Source organism: Diceros bicornis, chromosome 6 (genome assembly GCF_020826845.1).
Source record: "Diceros bicornis minor isolate mBicDic1 chromosome 6, mDicBic1.mat.cur, whole genome shotgun sequence".
Taxonomy (NCBI): Eukaryota; Metazoa; Chordata; class Mammalia; order Perissodactyla; family Rhinocerotidae; genus Diceros; species Diceros bicornis.
In genome coordinates, this window is record NC_080745.1 from 12,597,691 (window position 1) to 12,617,970 (window position 20,280).

The window sequence follows — 20,280 nt, forward strand, 5'->3', positions numbered from 1 at the left end:
CAAAGGACCAACCTCCAAATACCATGATACTGGGGGATAGAGTTTCAACCAATTTTGGGAGGACACAAACGTTCAGTCCAAAACAACAAGCAAGACTTCCCAATGGCACATTGACAGAGGGTGTCTAGGGGGACAGGGAGAAGGGGTGGACTGTGTCAGATCCAGGCACAGGGAATCAAGCTGTGGATGAGCTGAGGTGAGAATTCAGATGAGTGGATAAGAACCCAGATGTTCATGGATGGCTGGGCAGCCTGACTCTTGTGTGACTGAGGTCAACAGAGACATACGCCTAGGTGAGATCCATCTTCTTAGCCTCTGAGATAGGTGTGGGCCACTGGGATCCCAGTGCCTCCATCCTGGTATGGATGCCTGCATGTTTGCTAGTTTCCCATGGCCTTCCACAGTAGGATGGCCGTCAGTGGCTGCAGCCTGAAGTGATGCTCGATGTAACTGAGTTCATGAGTAGGTGCTGGCTTCCTGGTGATACAGCAACCTTTATGGGATGGTTATGAACGTAGAATCTGGTAAAGGAAAATGAGAAAGAGCGCTCAGAAATGTAGGAGGCAACCAGGAAAGAGTGGCTTTCCGGAAACACAGAAGATTCAGGAAGGAGCAGGGGGTCTCCAGTGAGAAGTCAAATCACACGAGTACAGAAAGGTGAACGCTACTGGGGGAGCAGCCACAGAAGTTGGTGTATGTTTTTCTTCTGAGAACGGGAACGAAGGAGGTGGCACCAGAGAGCAGATGGTTTCAGGCTGGGCTGACCAAGGTGTGGTAGGAACAATCAGGTGAAGGAGAAAGAGTCCTCACGCTGTATTCATGAGTAAATTGCCTTGTGTTTTAACCTTTCCAGATAATGGCGTTTCTGCTGAGGAAAAAGACTTGTCTCCTGAACCATCGCATTTTTCAGCTGATCCTCTCCATTGCTGGCACTGCAGAACTGGGCTTCGGGTCATCTGCCATCACCAACGTTGGCATCTTCCAGCACATCCTCTGCAACTTTGAGGTGAACTGGAGACTGGTCATTAGCCCTACAGGCGTGTGTGTGTGATGATAAAGAAAGGCCGGAACTTCCTCTAACCCAGCAGGCCAGCTTCCTCCATGGTCATGACGGTAGTGAGAGGGAAAACCACAAAGGCTTTGGAGCCTAGAGGCCTTGGGTTATAACTAAATCCTACCATCTATGCGCTGTGTGGCCTCGGGCAAGTCTCTTGACTTCTCTGAGTTTCAGTCTTCTCATGTGTGAAATGGAGACCATCGTGTCTCCCTCACAAGCTGGTGTGGGGGTCAGACCAGAAAGGATTTTAAAGCTGGGGAGTACCATATATATATACATTCCTTTGCTCTTTACAAAGGCTCCTTTAAAGGGATGACTGAGAAGCTGAGGGCAAGCCTGAGGCTAAGTGAGGACTGTTGCACAGTTTCTTTCGGTGGATCAATCCATTCACAAAGCATTGTTTACAGATTTCCCCTTGGGGAGGGGCACTGGCAGTGTCCTGGAGACACGGTGATAACAAGGACCCAGCCCTCCACCATCATTTGGGCCCAGGACATGACAAAGGTGATACTGCAATGTGCTGGGTGCCAGCGAGGCAGGTGCAGGGCATCTGGGGAGTGGGAGTGAGAGAACAGTCAGGTCAGATTTATGGATCAGGGACTCTGGGGCTGAGTCTGGCAGAACGCATTCAGTGGGAGAACGTTCCAGGTGGAGTGTATGCTATTTGCACACATGTAGGGATGAGAGCAATCATGGGATTTGAGAGCGAATGGCTTAGAGGGCCACTGCAGGGATGTTTGTTGCAGGTAGAGGGGAGGCTGGAAGGGGAGGGCAAGAAGACGGCTGATGATGCTAAGCTGCAGGACATGCCCGTTAGCCAACACATGTTGGGGGTCCGCGGAAGTATTTTAAAACTGTTCTTTTAAATTAAAAAATAATATATTCTTGTTATAGAATATTTTAAATTACAGAAGAGTAGAGGGAAAAATTCCTATTTCTGAGACCCAGACATCTGTTGTCAACCTTAAATGCATCCATTTTTGGTACTTTCTGTGCATTATATATATTTTTTTTATCATAGTCACAATCACAATGTAGGTATTATTTTGAGTTTTGCCTTTTCTCACATAGCATAAACAGTTTAAAATCTTTATTACGGACGTTTACAAGCATTGTTCTGAGGTCAGAATAATAATCTGTCTTGTAGAGAGTTCCTGGTTTCTTCATCATTCTCCTAGTGTCAAATTCTTAGATTATTCCTATGTGTTGTTGTTGTGAACGAATGCTGTTATAGACAGCATTTATGTGTATACATTTCCCCCACTTTTGAAAATATTTCTTTATAGTGATTAAAGTTGAATTATTAGGATACAGGCTTTATAAACAATTTTTCGTTTGCTGATAAATTTTGCTAAACTGCTGATACATAAGAGAGTTAAGTAAAGAATGATATGTTAGAATTTTATTTTAGGCCTATTACTCTGGTGGTGAGAGCCCCAGGCAGGGAGATAAGTCATGTAATTGTTGCAGAAATCCAGGTGGAAGATTTCGAAACCTGAATTGCAGCAAAGGCAGTGGGATAAAGAGGAGGACCAGTGAGGATCGTAGTTCAAGTTAGAAGTGATTTAGAACTGAACAACAAGGAAAACACTGTGCAGTCATGTGTCGCTTAACGAAGAGGATACGTGCTGAGAAATGCATTGTTAGGTGATTTCGTCGTTGTGCGAACATCATAGAGTGTACTTACACAAACCTGTATGGTATATAGCCTACTACACACCTAGGCTGTATGGTACTAATCTTATAGGACTATGGTTGTATATGCGATCCGTTGTTGACTGAAACGTCGTTATGTGGCGCGTGACTGTAGATCAAAACAGGGAGAAGGGTGCCGCTGCAAGCTGGACTTAGAGGAAAATTTATAGTTATCAATGTATATATTAGAAAAAGAGAACATTTTAAATTAACGCATGGAGCCTCCAAATCAAGAAGTTAGAAGGACCAAAAAAAAGAAAAAATCAACCAAAAAACCCCACAAAACTCCCCCAAACAAACAAACAAAAGCAAAATTCAGAGAAAGAAGGAAGGAAAAACAAAGGCAAGAAGATAAATTAATTAAATAGGAAAGAAAAAACAGAAAGAATCAACAAGGCTGATGACTGGTTCTCATAAAACAGACAAACCTTTGGAGACTGGTCAAGAAAAAAGACAGGAGGCGCGACTCGGTTAAATTAGGAAGGCAGAGAGGGAATGAGCAGGGAGGAAGGAGCAATTGGAAAGGCAACAAGAAAACAGGGCAGCAACTTCGCGCCAAGAAATGTGAACACTTAGCTCATTTGAATAAAATCTCCAAGAAAATTTAAGTCTCCAAAACTCACACTTCCCAAAAATAAAAAAATCAAATGGTCCCATGACTATCATATAGATGGAATCACGGATTTAAAATGTTACAAACAAACAAACAACACCCACAAGGAAAGTCCAGGCCCAGGGCGTCTGTGGGGAGGTTCCACCAGTCAGGAAACGGGCCATTCCAGCCTATAAACTCCTCCACGACACTGAAAAGGGGCACCCGCGGCTTATTTTATGAGCTAATCTTGATACAGAACCAAAAAAGGACAAAGGGAAATGAAAAAGTGCAGGCCAATCTTATTCATAAATATAGCTACAAAAATCCTAAATAAAATAGCAGTTAATCGAGTCAGGCCAGGACGAACACCCTGGACCTGGATTTGAAGCTGGGTGGAAGGATTGTGGAGGAAGCCAGCGAGGCCTGGAGCACGGGCTCCCTGGGCACCATGGGAAAGGAGACGTGTATAAATGGCTGGACTAGCCTGCTAAACAAGGCAGCACGCCTTGGCTGCACAGCCGCCCCTTCTGAAGTGCTATGGCCATATCAGGCAGCTTGGCTCTCAGGTATTCTTGCCACCAGCCTGGCCCGAGAATTGCCTGTGCAGGAACCCACCGTGCCCCTGCTGCCTGCTCCTGGAATGACCATGGGCACCACCCCACCCCTGCCCTGCCTAGACTACCCCCTCAGGCAAGCTGGTGCTTTTAAAGCGGGGGTTAAGAAAACAAGCAACCAATATAATCCAGAAGCCAAGAAAACAAAGTAAAACAAAATGAAATAAAATAAAACATAAAGATTAGGAGGAGAGAATTCCAAAAAGAAGAGTTTCCCAAATGTCTGCCTACATCAAGTAAAGTATCGGCAGGGATGTAGGCCTTGTATTTGGAGGTCACTTGGAGGTCACTGACAGGCCTAGTGAAAAGTAAACAGCGGGGTCAGAAGTGAGGTGAAGAGGGAAGAGGAGGCTGTGTCGGGGGAAGAGAGAGAATCTCCCTCTGCCCTTTCCCTTAAGGTTCTTCTGGCTGGTCAAATAATCAACAAGACAGGTTAGCAGGAGAAAATAATACCAAATTTAATAACATGTATACATGGGAGAAAGCAGGGACACTGCGTTTCTCAACACAATAGCAGAAATTCTCGTCTTACATATCATTTTCAGTCAATGACAAAGGAGGATTTTGGGGGTGGGGGGACTCAGTTACAGGAGATTACCACTAAAGCACAGTAAACAAGAGTAAGGTTTATTATGTAGCTCAAGGCCTCACCTTCCACATTGATAAGTCACTAGAAATGAGCTCATCCCCCTCTCTTCTCCAAACAGAGAGGGAGATACCTTTACAAATGTAGATTTCCCTTATAAATGTAAATGATTATCTGGCAACTCTTCGCAGGGTCATCCAGAGAATGTGGCCAGAGAGACAGAACTTCTGATAAGAGGGGCTTGTTGGTGCCTTTCCTATTGTAACATTTACCCTACGTTATCTTTACAGCCATCATGATAGATCTGTTCCAGGAAGGAGCCACTACGTCAAATTCTTTAGGCAGTTAGTGGGGGAAGTCAAATGTCCCTAGAAAAAACAACCAAGGGAAAGAGATAGATTTCAGGGTGGCCAAATCCCGATCTCCCACAGCTGGAAGTAGACAGTGGGCTTTTGAAGAAGAAAACAAGAGAGAAGGAAACAGAGGGGTGGGAGCGTCAGGACTTAAGATGGGAGATGAGTCTGACTGCAGGTTGATGGGGAGAAAGCAGTGAAAAAATGGTGGTTAAAATACAGGTGGGAGAATCAACTCTTGACAGGACAAGTCCTTGAAGGAGAGGGAGGGTTTGGAGACAAGAGTTACAGGAGAAGGGGTGGGATTCATGATGGCTGGTGTGAAGCAGGGGAGGGGCCGGAGGATGAGAAGCAGGGGAGGGGCAGGAAGTTGGGAAGGAGGGGTGGAGACAGGACATTGAGGGCATTCAAGTCTTAGGCTTTTGGTTTCTTGAAGAAGGGACAGGCTAGCTCATTCTGAAAGTGAGGTGGTCCCAGGGTTGGGGAGAGGGCAGAATTTGACACGTTATCGATTTGATGTTCAAACTAATCTAATCCAGATGTCTTAAAACAGTGCTTAGTACAGGGGTTATGTGACACAGGATAACAACCAAAACATGCAATTATCCATGTTTCCCCAAATTCAGAAATTTGGTATTCCGGAAAGTAATTTCTAAAAGAGCTAGGCCGCCTCAAATGTGCTGTGGCGACTTCTCATTATTCTAATGCTCTGGAAAGGAGATGGGGGTATGCTTTTATGGGAGGGTAAGGGGCATAGTAGCATACTGGATTGGGAGGCTTGTGTCTTACTTTCTCAGTTCTCCAAATTCCCAGCACTGAGCCTGGCATATCTTTTGTTCAATGACTCCCTTCATGAGGGAATATTCCAAATGTGCAGGGCTCTTGGGGTCCTACAGACACATATGTTGGGTGCCATGCCTGGCTGCCCCTACCCTCACTGGAGCCACATCAGCCCCTACCAGCTCTCCCAAATGGCAGCTACCTCTGCCCTACCTCTGTGTGTACCGGGCAGTGGTTGTGTTTGCAGGCACTGGAAATCTGTCAGTCTATTTATGGCTTGAGAGCAATCCACGTATTTTACCTAGGTTTACTTGGCATTCACTGAAAAATTTAACAGGTCCTTATTAAGTGCCCACTATGTGGCATGCGTGGTGGTAGGCCCTGGGGATTGGAGAGGGGTGATCTCTGCCTTCACAGGCCTCCTGATAAACTTGTGTCCACTGGGGCTCTTTGGCTTTCCCTCTTAAGTAAGAGGCTGGAGCCATGGCTACCTGCTTGGTTCAAGTGAGGTTGATTCTTGACCCTGTGGGTGACTGTCTGCAAGATGCCTGTGGAGGAACACAGTGTGGAGGCAAGAGAGTGGGCTCCTTGGTCAGACAGACCAGGCTTTGAAGCCAGGCTGCCAATTAAAAACCGTGGGGCACGAGGCAAGTTACTCAGTCTCTCTGAGCCTCGCACTTCTTATCTACAGAATGCAGATAATACCATTTTAGGACTTCGATGGCCCTTCTTGCCTCCATCAAATAGTATCATTTGTCAGTGTGAACTCTTTTTGCTGCTAAATGAAAGCCCTCCTGTAATCCCACATCTGAACCTTCTAGATTCTGGACCTTAGGAAATGTCAGTATTCAGAGATGAGAAATATTGGAGCTCTCTGAAGGGAAGTAGAAACAAGGCATAAAGGCATGCCATCAACTTTGCCCCAGAAGGATGCTTAGCAGCGGCCTTTTGTTTCCTATGAATGACAACAACCTGAGTGATAAACTTCCCTCTGGGAATCTCAGTGCATTTCACCTCTGTGTGTCGCTCACAGTCCTGTTGCGCAGGAGAGGGGAATGCGGATTTTGCCGCAGGTTTTTAAGGAAGAGAGAACTGAAGAAAGTGTTGCATGCACAAGTTGGTGTGTAGTCCATACAGCATAAAACATGAGAGGCGAGCCCCAGCTTCTAATCCCAGTCCTACCACTTGCTGGTGGTGAGTGCAACCTGTCACTCAACTAGTCTGTCTCAGCCTCTATTTTCTCATCTCTAAAGTGGGAACACTGGTATTTGCCTTATAGGATCCAATGAGGATGAGATGCGTTTGACGTGTGAACACATGGGCTGTGGGGCCCAGGGCCACGCAGACGTAGGAGATGGTTCATACTCCAACCAGTCCTTGCTTGGAATCTAGAGCCCCAGTGAAGCACCAGGCTGCAGAAGAGATGGGAAAGAGAGGAACAGTGTTTGAGCTTTTACCCGGGAGGGATCCTGTACGTTCTAGTTGGCGGGAGAGCTGGTCGATTCCAGAGCTGGTAAATTGTGTCGGTGATTCTAAGCCAAAGGAGACCACGTCCAGCATCCTATCTGCTCACACTGCCTGGAAACGCTTCTTCGCACACGTCTTGGTTTCACTGTGTGTCTGTTGTCTTCCAGCTCTGGATGAACACTGCAGACAACCTGGAGCTTTCCCTCTTTTCCCATCTTATGGAAATCCTTCGATCACCAAGGTAGGCTGGGCCCTGGCAGCCTGGGGGTTAGAACCAAAGGCTTCATGCCAAGAACAGGGACTGAGAAAGCAGGACAGCCAGTGGCTTAGCAATCACGGCCTTTTCCTACTCCCAGATCACTGGGTCCCCAGGTGCTGGCAAGTCTGTCTCTGTTCGTTTGGGTAGCTATAACAAAATATCATAGACTGGGTTGCTTACAAACAACAGAAATTTATTTCTCGCAGTTCTGGAGGCTGGATGTCTAAGATCAAGGCTCTGACAGATGCGGTGTCTGGTGAGAGCCCTCTTCCTGCTTTGCAGACTACTGTCTTCTCACTATAAGCTCACATGGTGGAATGGGTGAGGGGGCTCCCTGGGGTCTCTTTTGTAAGGACACTAATCTCGTTCATGAGGGCTCCACCCTCATGACCTAAGCGTCTCCCAAAGGCCCCACCTCCAAATACCAGCGCATTGAGGGTTAGGTTTCAACATATGAATTATGGGGGGACACAGTCCATAGCACCGTCCTTCCCAGTGGCTCACATATGTGGGGCAGGTCTGTCCTCTGCTGGTTTTGGGTCTTGAGAGGAGCCTCTCTAGCCCTGGCAACTAGCACCTTCTCAGGGGCTCAGTAAGATGGCCAGCAAGGGAAAACGTTCTCTGTCCCATTTGCCTCCTGACCCACTCTCCCTCTAAGTGCCTTCTCCAAATCACTTTTTTAAATTAATCACGGCTCTTTTGGTTGTAAGTGGCAGAAATACAACTCGAATCAACTTAAGGAAGGAAGAAAGGGAGGAAACAAGGAGGAGAGGAGAAAGGGAAAAAGGAAGGCAGAGAAGGAGGGAATCTATTGGCTCGTACAACTGAACGGGGCAGATCTTCACACGTGGCTGGTGGCGCTCACGCTACCTTATCTGCGATCTGTCACACAGCCTGCCTAGGTTTTCTTTGTGCTGCTTCATCTTGTCAGGCCTTCTTTGATAGCTGCTGAGAGCATCTCCTCCACTCAGCATGGTCAGCAGAGAGAGAGGGCTTCTTCTCACTCGATAGGCCTAGCAATAGGATGGAGTCTCACAGGGCCATCTTGGGTCACATGGCCAGGCCTGGAGCATTACTTCACCTCTGGAGTGGGTGGAAGAGAGTTAGAAAGAGGTAGATCCCAAAGGAAACCAGGGGCTGTGATCAGAATAAGCGAGAAGGTAGGCAAGGAAGCCAATATATCAACCTACCTGCCTCCTCATCTCTTGGGATATTCACACCCATGCCCACTTGCCTCCTCTTGGGTCGGCTTTTCTAGCCATCATTAGCACCTTCAGTGTTTTGACTGTATTTGCAAACATCTTTTCATTCAGCCACTCATTTCTGAGTATCTATTATAAACACATTCCATTTCACACCCAGTTCTTAGTGCTGGAAGTTCAGAGAAGAACAAGACAGTCCTGTGGAGAAGGAATACAGAGAAACGGGCCGCTCAGTGCTGTGATAAGAAAGAGCACAAAAGACGAGGGAGATTATAGGTGGATGAGCTGCATCCTCCCTGCTGAGCCGACGGATGCAAATCACGCACAGAACTGGGCTGGTTCTGCCTTTAGTGTATCAGGGATGGAGGGGCGGCAGAATTTAACATTAGTACCGAAAAGACAGTTCAGGAAGGAGCAATCCACCCAAATTCACTCTCCTTCACCAGTTTTTTTTTTCTTTCCCACTTTCTACTTTCTTTCTGTACCTGTTGTTTTCTGTGAGATGGACATTTACCCTGGGAGCTGTTTTCTTTGGGGGAGTAGAATTTACTGGAAATTGGATTTGTGATTTTCCTAAGGAGGGGGATGTGGATGCTTGAATTCTGTCTCGCTCCCCTTTGACTCTCAGCGGCGTGTGCATCCACTTTGTGGTTTGGGGCTGGCAGGAAGAGCGCACACCCAGACAGGCTCGCGAAGGGCCCGCGTCTCTGGCTGTTGGGAAGTGCTCCGCGGTCACGCAAGAGTCTGCTGTCTTTGTTCTGAGTTTTCTGAGATCAGCATTAGTTTTCTCTAAGGCTTGGAATTTAAAAGTCAATAATTGGGGGTTGTCTTTGAAGGCAGCTTCCGGGGGTTGGGGGTGGGGTGGGAGGGTGGTGGAAGGGTACAGGAGGCTTGTCCCCGAAGGACTCTGGCACTTGGCAGACACATATTCAATGAGTGTCTGACAGCCTTTTGACAAGTTGCCAAGAGAGCATTGGAGTCAGAGGGCCACAGAGTAAGCCCAGCTTGGGAAATCTTTTTAGCAGAAACATAGCAAATTTGGTTCATTCCAGTAAAAGCTTTTACTGCCCTTCTCCTGGGCTCACAGGGAAGGAGCCCGGAATGCTGAAGTTGCTCACCAGGCAAGGCTTATACCCAAGCTTGTCTTCCTCTTCAATGAGCCGGGCCTCACCCCCTCCAAGATCCCCACCATCATTGCCATCCTGGGCTGTCAGCTGAGGGGCCACTTCAGCATCCAAGACTTGCTCAGGTACTGTGACAAGCTTCCCAGTGGGAAGGGCAGAGCCTTGGGACCATTTTATGAGGAAGTATAGGCCCTAGCTCTCTCCTGACCACACTCAACCCAGCATCACTACCCTTCAATGCAGTGGCAGGTTCTATTTCCTTGGAACCTTCTAGGGGTTTCTGTTCAGGGCTGAGAATTCAGGAAAGGAGTGGGTCTGCTAGACCCCCAGCAGGGCTTGTGTTCACCGCTCCCTGGTGCTCGGACATACTTACTATGCCAAGAATTCAAGAATTTTCACGAGCACAGCCAACCTCACCAACTGATGACCCAACATGACTGCCTTCTGTAGACAATCCAAAGGACAGTTCCAGCTGGAATGACAGTTAGCCTTTTCCGTCCTCATCACTATCTGTTCTATTGATCTGGCAGAGCTCTAATGAATCCTGACAGATTTTAGAAGTCTCTGGAAATATTGCATTAATCACAGAATAATGTGCTTCCCCTCAAATCCCCCCTTGAAGTTGCATTTGTGTGGGTCTGTGTAGAAAGCCTTCCTGTGTGTTCGGCAGACACGGGTTGAGCCCACGGCTGAGTGTATCCTTCTTTCTCTGCATTAAGAATTGGGCTGTTTGTTGTGTACACCCTCAAGCCTTCATCGGTGAATGAGAGGCAGATCTGCGCGGATGGAGCCCCGGACCCCTCTATGCCTGGTGAGAGACCTTTCCCAGACACTAGTCTGAAGGCAGCAGGATGGCCCTCAGGGCGCCCCTGAGAGGCACACTTTGTGGGGCCATTTTGCAGAGGGAAGGGCTGAGGCACAGGAAGGAGAAGGCACCCACCAGTGAGTAGTTGTTCCCAAGTAGTAGTTTGTGAGGTCATAGTTTTATGATTAGGGTTACAAATCAAGTCAAATTGTATATTCTTCCTACACAAACTAGAATGAATTCAAAGGAGGGCCTCCAGGAGAAAACTCAGTTTCCTATAGCCCAGCAGGTAGGATCCTTCATGCTCCAGCCCCTGCCTACCTCCCTGGTTGATTCTCCCCAACCCTTGCTCCCCCCAGCAGCCCCAACTTCCACACTCGGAAGCAGTTGCAGGTCCTAATGTGTTGTGGTCTGCCCTCCGTCCATGCTTTGCACATGCTGTTCCCTCTGCAGGAATGCCTTTCCTGCCCACCCCACTCCCTACCTCACCCCACTAGGCTAGCCATTCCCAGTCCCACCAAACCACGCTGAGTCCCCTCCTCTGTGCGTCTCACCCCCTTGGGCTTACTCTGATGCACGGGTTCGTCATTTGTTTCTTTGAGTCTCTCTCCCCAGCCAGGTGCAGAACAGCAGCTGCATTCTGTTTCGCATTCCCTCTGCTGGGGCAGGTGTGAGCAGAGCAGTTACTGACCGCTTTGTCCTGGGCCCTCCAAATCTGCACTACGCAAGATGGGCTCCTCTAGTTACATATGGCCATTTACATTTAAATTCTAGTTAAGTAAAATTTTAAATTCAATTTAAAATTCAATTCCTCAGTCACATTCCAAGTGCTCAATAACCACATGAGGCTAGTGGTTACTGCATTGGACAGGGCAGATACAACATTCTTATCATCACAGACGGTTCTCTTGGACAGCATTACTCAATGCAGATAAATTACACCAAGACTGAGAAGTGGGAATTACTATTCCCATTTTGCAAATGAGGAAACCAAGGCTCGAAGAGAATAGGACCTTAATAAGAGACGGGCAATCTGATGCTACTTCTCCAAGCTGCCTCGTCGGTCAGTCCTATTTCTGCAGCATGGTGTGTGTGCTCTGAATTGGTTGTAAAATAACTGGCCAACCAAGGGAATGAATGAATGGATGATGAGCCAATGTGAGTTATTTAGTCAACCCTCCTTCTTATATGGACTCCATTCTGAAACTTTTATCTAACTGAACATCTTCTGTTAAGACAGCGTTAACATGTCCTTCAGCGCTATCATAACCCTTTAGAAGTAGTTTCTTCTTCCACTGGACCTATGTACCTCTTGCTACAATTCAAGCTCTGTTTTTAGTGCAACATAGACACTCCAAAGGCCTAGCCTGGGAGCAAACTGAGAGCAGAATCGAGATTGAGGACCACGGCCTTCACTATTGTGTTCCTAGTGCCTCCCAATGCATAATACCCACGTGGTAGGTGCTCAAGAAATGTTGCAGCTTATGATAATTAAAAAAAATTCTTCTATTGGAAAGTAAATTTGACTTTATCATCTTTAGGATTTTTTGGGGGGATGGGGAACATTGAAACCATCTCTAGTTAAAGAAAACTTTAGGAACATTTCCTGAAATTCTTTTCAAGCACTGCGTTGAAGTCTAGAATTGAATGCCAAAATTTTGAGTCCCATCCCTACCCCAGTTCCTGGGTGAACTAAGCATTTGGTGAATGCGATTGCTTACTGCAGAAAATATTATGTCTCTTTACATCCGTTTTCTCTCAAATCTGAATTTTCTTTGTAGCTGGAAGCCAAACATCTGGAAAGACAATCTGGCTCAGAAACCAGTTGCTGGAGATGCTGCTCAGTGTAATATCTTCCTCCCAACTTCATCTGTCCTCTGAGTGAGTAGATCCGGGAAGAGCGATTTGGCAGAGGTTGCCTCATCCAGGGTGCGGTATTACAACCTTTTCTTAATGAAAAGTTTAGCATCTCTGAGTCAATGTTCTGCAGTGTGTTTCCTGCACTAGTCAGAAAGAAAATTATATTCTCTCCACGCAATAAAACAGACCTTGCCCTAAGATATTCTGATGCAAATGTTTAATGGCCATGAGTAACTCAAAACAGATTTGGTATAATTACAATAAACTCCTTTTGTCACCATTGCTATTGTGTAATTGTTATTGTTCTGGCAGTCGTGACAATTACTGATTTTGATGTCCTATGCTTGGCAGACAATAGAATGGAGAAATGGTTAGCCTAAATAACGTCTATCAAGGAACAGGCTTGCCAAATTCTTCTGCTATTTACTGTTAGTTATTTAGTTATTTTTCCAAGTTGGAAAAAGAAGTATCTGCCTTCAATTAACTTTCAAAACAATGTGGAATCATAAAATTTCATTAGCTCTCTCCCACTGCCTGCTTGCTTCACCTCCAACCCTGGAGTCATTCATTCATTCAACTTTTTGTTGAGCACCTACTGTGTGCCAGACACTGTTTCTCACTCTGGGGATGTGGTGCTGAGCAGGCGGTCCAGATCCTTCCTCTCGCTGAGTTGACGTTTAGTGTGTATGTGTGTTTGGGGGAGGGAGGAATCGGGGTGGGGAGTTACCCTTCAGTAAAACAGCCTTGCAAATAGTGTTTAAAAATTTACCAACCTACAAGTCTTTACATTCCTAGAATCAAAGCATGATAGAACTGGAAGATGCCTTGGAGATGAGCTAGTGTAACCCTTCCTTTTCCGTCTTTTTGGAATGGGATGCAGTGTGGTGCTTAAGCACCTGGGCTCTGATGTCTTGACCTCCTGGATTCAAATTCTAGCTCTGCTTCCAGGGACCTTGGGGATGTTACTTAAGACCTCTATAGCTCTCTTCTACTCATCTATACGAGGATAAAAATAGCACCTGCCATAGATGGAAATTAATTCATAGATAGCCCTGAGCATGGTGCCTGGGACACTGTAAATACTCCATAAGCTAAATGCTATCATCGTCATCATCATTACCATCCCATCACCATCAGCATCACCACTAACACCAGCATCATCACCGTGATCAACCTCATTACCATCATCATCACCATCAACATCATCATCAAGGAAAATGCCAAGATTACATCAAGAGCTCTGCCAAAGTCACCCAGTTAGTAAACATCAGAGGCAGGGCTGGAAGAGAGGACAATCTCTTTACTCCTAGGCCAGTGCTCATTTCACTGAACACCAGCCACACCCTCACCCGAGTTAGTCTGGCCTCTGGTGCTGAGAACACTGCCTGGCACAGACGGATCCTTCCCTGGATCCCAGGAGGCTGGGTCCTTTGCTGAGCCATTGCCTCTGAGGATTGGCTGCCCACCTCCCTGCCCTCCAGTTCCCTCTAGTGAGTCTGTATTCTCCAGACTCATCATTTTAAAATTCATTTTTGAAAGTGGCAATTAACCATATATTTTTTTTGCCTAAACTGATAAAGATGCATAAATACTGGACTATTCCATTTAGAATAGTTTTGACAAATGTATTTAAGAAGGGAGGTAAATAACCGTTATGTGTTTATATGACTAGATTGATGTAGTTAGATGGGCGGCTAGACAGACACTGTGTCAGTATGATTATTAGGGGAGCATGATGATCCAGGGGCCTGCACACTTCAGGTCTATTGACACATAGTTTCCAATTGCTTTGAAAAGCTTTGGCCAGCTTGATCCCCAGCTGTTCTAGACAAATTCATAGATTTTTGCAGCAATTTTGCCGGCATTTGATTTTGTCATTCTTTTAAAACGTACTATGTACTTCACTGAGAGATATCCAGATGTTGACCTTAACTCATCTTTCCTAGGTAACGAGTGAGGCTGACATTATTCATATTTTCTGGACATGCCATTTGCTCATGGACTGAGAGATAATGTGTTGCATGTGTTGACCCTCAGGACAAAGGAAGACATGTTTCTAAGCCTGGGCCCGGACTGGTTCCTGCTCCTGGTGCAGGGCCACCTGCACCCCAGCACCACCGTGCTGGCACTGAAGCTGCTGCTGCACTTCTTGTCAAGTTCCTCCCTCCGTGGGCGATTTAGAGATGGCCTGTCTGTGGGATCCTGGGTGGAGCGCAGCTCCGAGGGCGTGGACATTATGATGGGTGAGTGTGCAGCCATCTCAAGAAGGAAGTGCCCCCCTGCATCACGGGCGATGAGTGAGGGCCCACCAGGCTCCTCCCTGCCTGGGACCTTCACAGCACCTTGCAGTAGGATCACCTTGACCCCTGACCCTGGATCAGCCCCATCCACCCCGACTTCCTTCTCAGGATCCCCTATGGCCTCACTGCTCTGCAGACACTGGGGGCTTCTTTCCATTCCTCAAGAATATTTTCCTCAGCTCTAGTCCTTTTCCTGGATGTTCCCCCTAACCCACAACACCAGCACACCTCTCCTGGCTGATGTGGATTCACCCTTCAGGTCTCAGGTCAAATGCCACCTCCTCCAGGAGAGGAGGGTCCTACCTGAATTGGGGCACCTCTGATGTACACTCTTTGCCTCTGTTATTTTCCTTTATAGTGCTTATCACAATTCACAAGCATATATTTGATATTCACTTGCTTAGTGTGCCTCCCACTGCATTGCGAGTACTGCCTGAGGGCCTAGGGTTCTGAATATTTTCTTGAAACACTATGTCCTTGTTGCCTTGTTTCCCCTAAGGTGATAGACAGCAAATCAGTATCTGTTTTTGAATGAATGAGCATGTCAGGGATAGGAATTCTCCTTGAGCACTTTCTCGTGCTCATGTGTGTACGACATATATTTCGATCTGGCATTTCTATGGGATGGGCGGATGGCAGGGAATTCCCTTGTGTGCTCAATCCCCACCTTGACCAGCAGTAATAGCAGTTGTCCTCAATCGGATTTTGTGCCTCCTCCACCTGATCAATAGACAACCTGAAGAGCCACCCTGCCCTGCCTGAGCAGAGCCCCTGCCTGCTTCCTGGGTTCCGTGTCTTGAATGACTTCCTGGCCCACCATGTGCATATCCCGGAAGTCTACCTCATCGTGTCCACCTTCTTCCTACAGACGCCACTTACGGAGCTGGTGGATGGGCCCAAGGTAGGCACAGGGGGCGCCCCCAAGATGGAGTGACACACTTGGTTTTCTGATTCCATATGACTCAGGCGGTTCCCTAAGACCCTCCACCCTCCCCTCCCTCCACTTCTTCCAACTCGTATTGTGTCCTGGCCCAATTTGTCCCCTAGCAGTCCCACAGCCCTTGGCTAGCTCTGCAAATACCCTTGACTTCCTCGGCCTCTGCATCCCATCGTCCCTCCGAGCAGGTCTCTGTTTTCATCAGTTCCACTTTTAAATCTTTCTCTTTCTGGGCACAGCTAGAGAAATCACATGGTGGTGGGGGTGGTGTGAAGAGGCAAATTGCGGCCACCACAGACTTAGAGCCTCGGTTTATGCCTTCAGCAAAAGCATGTCCCTTTACCTTAGTAATGCCCCGCTGTTCCCTACCTTCTGATATAAACCTTACTTGCTCTTGAGTCTTCTGGCCCACAGCTGCCCTGTGCTCAGATGACTCACCTCACACTGGGACTGGAGGCTGCCCATGAGGGGACATTTGTGCTGTACCTTGCCTTCCACCACCTGTTTATGCCATGACCCCCTTCATCTCCTTCTCTCGTTGTCACTGGCAAAGGGGAGATTCTCAAGGCTGATCTGGATTCCTTCCACTCCTTTCCTGAGTGACCTCACCCCCTCGTACCCCTCCTTTCTTTTGTATTTTCAGCATCTTCTTTTCTATTGACCCTTTCCATGTAGACCACTGTATGTTCAACTATGTCCTGCCTAAAACCAGAAGCTACGCCCTTGACTCACACTCTTGACCAGCTGCTCTCCTGGTTATCACTCTTCTGTCCTTCCTTGGCCAAATTTCTCCAAAGAAGAGTCTACACACACTGTATATACCCTCTCACCACCCACTCACTCACTCACTCACTCGCATCAAATCTAAGTCTCTGTTGGCTCCCGTTGTTGCGGGATCAGGTTCAGACTCCACCACTGGCATCAAGACCCTTCATGATCTGGCTCCTGACTTGTTTCTCCCACGCAGCTTCCTCACTCACCTGCTCTTCATGCTGCGACCCCCCTGAGTCCACTCCTCAGGAAGGCCAGCTGCTTTGTGCTTGTGCCTTTAATGAGCTCTTTCTCCCACTGTCACCTGCCTGGTGAGGTGTCCTCCCCAGCACTCAGCTCAGATGTCACCTCCTGCTTAGATCCCCTAGACAGAGGGACCCGTTCCCTCCCTTGTGCCTCAGCTCACCTTCGCCTTCTATGGCGCTGACACCTTCATGTGTTTGCGTCTGTCCTTAGACACTGAGCACCTCAAGAGCAGACCCCGCCTCTTCCTCACCTTCCCGGGCACCTGACAAATAGCAGACTCAAATTGTTTCTTGGTCTTGAGTTGAGTTAAACTGAATTGAGATTGGGGGGGAGCATAGCTTTGCAAACAGAAGGCTAAAAAACTCACCTCTTTTGCACATCTTTATATTTGACCTATCTAAATCTTGATATCTGCTAATGGTGTTATAGATCACACTTCCAAATAAAGTTCTTAATATGCTGTGCTATGTTCATCAACACCCTGTATTTTTATTTCTCCAAGAATGTATTGCAGGAAACAAATATCTGCTGAGTGTCAGGACCCGTGATAGATGTTTTACATATTTTATTTCACCTGATATTTCTGACAATCCCATGGGTTAGATAAGGTACTTTTCGTTTTGTAGAGAAGGAAACTGAACTACCAAGAGGCTAAATAGCCTGCATAAGCCCAGCTTTTAAATAGGCAAAGTCAGATCATCCTGCTGGTCAACCCCATGCTCTCTCCACCACACTCTGCACTTTCCCCAAAGCCTTTGAATTCATCATTTGTCATCTACAGTCTCATTTATAAAAATCCATTACAGTTGAGTGGGACGTTGAGTACTTGTGATGTCAGACCAAGAGAAGTAAACCCGTGGCAAGACGCCAGTGGGTCTTCAGCACCTTCCTGGATGTGTGAATTTCCCTTATGCACCGTCCAGTGGCCTGAAATTCTCCACGTGGGCTGGCCACCTAGGCTGCCGCTGTGCTGTTTGCCTTGACCACCGGGGCCCCTGGGAAACGCAGTGTCCTGGCTGGAAGGCCGGTCCCCTTGGTGTGTCGCTGCGGTCTCTTTACAGCCCCTGATCCCCTTTCAGGACAGCCTGGATACCATGCTTCAGTGGCTCCTGCAGAGGCACCGCAGGGAGGAAGTCCTCCGGGCCGGGCTGTGCACTGAAGGTGCCCTACTGCTCCTGGAAATGCTGAAAGCCACCATGAGCCAGGTGAGACACAGCCCCCACATGCTGTGAGGAGGTTCTGATGGGAAGATGAGTTTGGAAGGGTCACCTTGACTCTTCCCAGCGCCTTCCCAGGAATACCAGTAATTAGTAAGTGTTACTCAGAATGCTTGCTAGAAGAGGTGAAGTGGGTTCCTAGTGACAGCTTAGGTGCACAGTGGGAAACCCATCCTAAATGTCCCCAACGAGTTTCATGCACTCTTGCCAGAAGACATCTATTTTCCATTTGTTTAAACATTTGGCTTTCTTCACTGGGAGATTTAATGCCTTCAGTCAAAGGAAACACTTCTGAGCAACTGCTTTAGGTCAGGAGCTTCAGGAACCGAAGGAGGGGGAAGAAGAGGCCTCTCCTCTCAAGGGGCTCACCTTTGCCAGGATAAGTGGGCCTCGCACATGAGAAACCTGTGAGGTAGAGAGCTGTCTTAGAGAAGACAGTTGTTCACCAACTGCAGACATGACACGAGAGCCTTTGATTCAGGCCTTTAAGGTCCACCAGAGGTGCGGGAGAGGTTATTTCAGACATGGAGGCAAGTGTTGGGGGCGAAGGCCAAGTGGCCTGTGAACAGGAATACTTGTGAGCCAGATCAACAAGAACTTGCATGATAGGCTGAAAAATTCTGACTTCATTCTGTAGACCCCCGGGGCAACTGGAGGCTTGACTGTGTGTGGGGGAACTTTATTGCTTTTGTAAAATGATGTACGATTGCCTGTAAAATTTAAACCAAAGAAAAAGGTAGAAAATAAAAGTCACCTGAAATACACCCACCCAGAGATAACCACAGTGAACTTGAGTGGAATATCCTTCTGACACTTCTCTAAGGTTGTACCACACCCTTACAGAGGATTAGACTACGTAAATTCCCGTTGCCTTTTTTCTTCAACACGTTGTGGACATATTTCTATATCAATAAATATACATGGGAAACATCGATATTTGTAAATGGAAATTTACGTTGTTTCTTGGAGTGTTCGTTGTTTTAAACAGTCTGTAATGCACTTTCATGAGTACATAGACCTCTCTTCTCTCTAGTTCTATGTCCTCCTTGGTGTAAAGTCTGGGATGAGGGAGAGTGGGTCAAAGTGTACTTCATGCATTTTCTTAGGATGCATTTCTCAGGCAGGTTGCATTAGACATTATACATATGCATTCCTCCATCTAACGCACATCCCGCCATCTTGTGCTCAGGGCAGTCCCCACAGCCTCAACAACATGGCCAAACTGATGACGGTTCCATAGTGAGTCCTTCTGCATTTATTACTGCTGAGGCGGATAGCATTTTTGTATGCTTATTAACCATTTCTATTTATTTTACTGTGAACGGCCTGTTTATATCTTTTGCCAACTTTGTGTGTGTGTGTGATTATGCTAAGAAAGTACAGATTACACTTGTTGCTCATTTTTAAAGCAGGAATGTATTTAATTTTCATTAAATACTCTTTTAGTATATAATGAGATGATCGTATGCCTTTATACTTTTTTCTTCTAACTAGTTACCTATTGAATCACATCAATAAGTTTCCTTGCGTGCTTACGAAGATCTCAGTCACTCTGTTCTTATTCTTTTCGCATGCTTCCTTATTCTGTTTGTAATATTTTATTTATGATTTTGCCTGCATATTTATGAATGATATTAGGCTGTAGTTTTCTTTTTGTTATATATTTGTCAGGTTTTGATATCAGTATTATGCTAGTTTTATTAAAAAAAGACCACTCTCCTTTCTTTATATTCAAGAAGATGTTACATCTGTAGTTCTTATGTTGTTTAAATTGTTCCTATGAATCTTGTTAGGCCTGAATTTTTTCCATTATTGACTATTTAGGCTTTCAAATGTCTCTTTGACCTAGTTTAGGTAATTAATATTTTAAAAAATCTTCCCATTTAGTTTGCACAAATGGTCTCTTTTAATTCACTTAATTTTCGGTGTGATTATTTCCCTCCTCTTGTTCTTAATTTGTAGGCTCATCTCTCTCTTTACCCCATCCCTCCCACTGCTTAAGGAGCTGAAGACTTGTGGATGTATCTAAAGAACCAACTTTGGGTATATTGCTCATTCTCCTGATATTTTTTTTCTGGCTAGTTCTAAGATTTTGATATTTGGCATCTTCATTTTTTGTTGTTTCTAGAGTTTCTGTGATTGCAGTTTTAAAGACCTTTTTGGCTTGTATTTTTCAATGTCCATGTGGTTGAACCTTTTGTTTTCTCGTTGTTGTTATCCATTTCCAGTTTTGTTTTGTCCAGTCAGAACATGTGATCTATAAACTTTCCATCTTTGGGAAACTTATTCATGATCCTGTTGTAGGCCTCTTGTGCAATTAATTTTGTGGTGCCTGAAAAAAATGCCTATTTTCTGTTGCCGTATAAGGATTTTGTTACCTTTCTAATCAATTAACGTTAGTTTAAAAAAGCA

At 46.3% G+C, this 20,280-nt stretch overlaps 1 protein-coding gene across 1 annotated transcript in view; it reads left to right on the forward strand.

Moving 5' to 3' along the window:
- The window catches only part of WDFY4 (WDFY family member 4), a 277,648-nt gene that overhangs the window by 89,493 nt on the left and 167,875 nt on the right, over positions 1–20,280 (forward strand). Inside the window, exons 23-30 of the mRNA XM_058542855.1 lie at positions 854–1,006; positions 7,315–7,388; positions 9,696–9,857; positions 10,452–10,543; positions 12,319–12,418; positions 14,435–14,640; positions 15,429–15,598; positions 17,731–17,856. Of these exons, the coding sequence (XP_058398838.1) occupies positions 854–1,006; positions 7,315–7,388; positions 9,696–9,857; positions 10,452–10,543; positions 12,319–12,418; positions 14,435–14,640; positions 15,429–15,598; positions 17,731–17,856 (1,083 nt within the window). The remainder of the gene's footprint in view (positions 1–853; positions 1,007–7,314; positions 7,389–9,695; positions 9,858–10,451; positions 10,544–12,318; positions 12,419–14,434; positions 14,641–15,428; positions 15,599–17,730; positions 17,857–20,280) is intronic.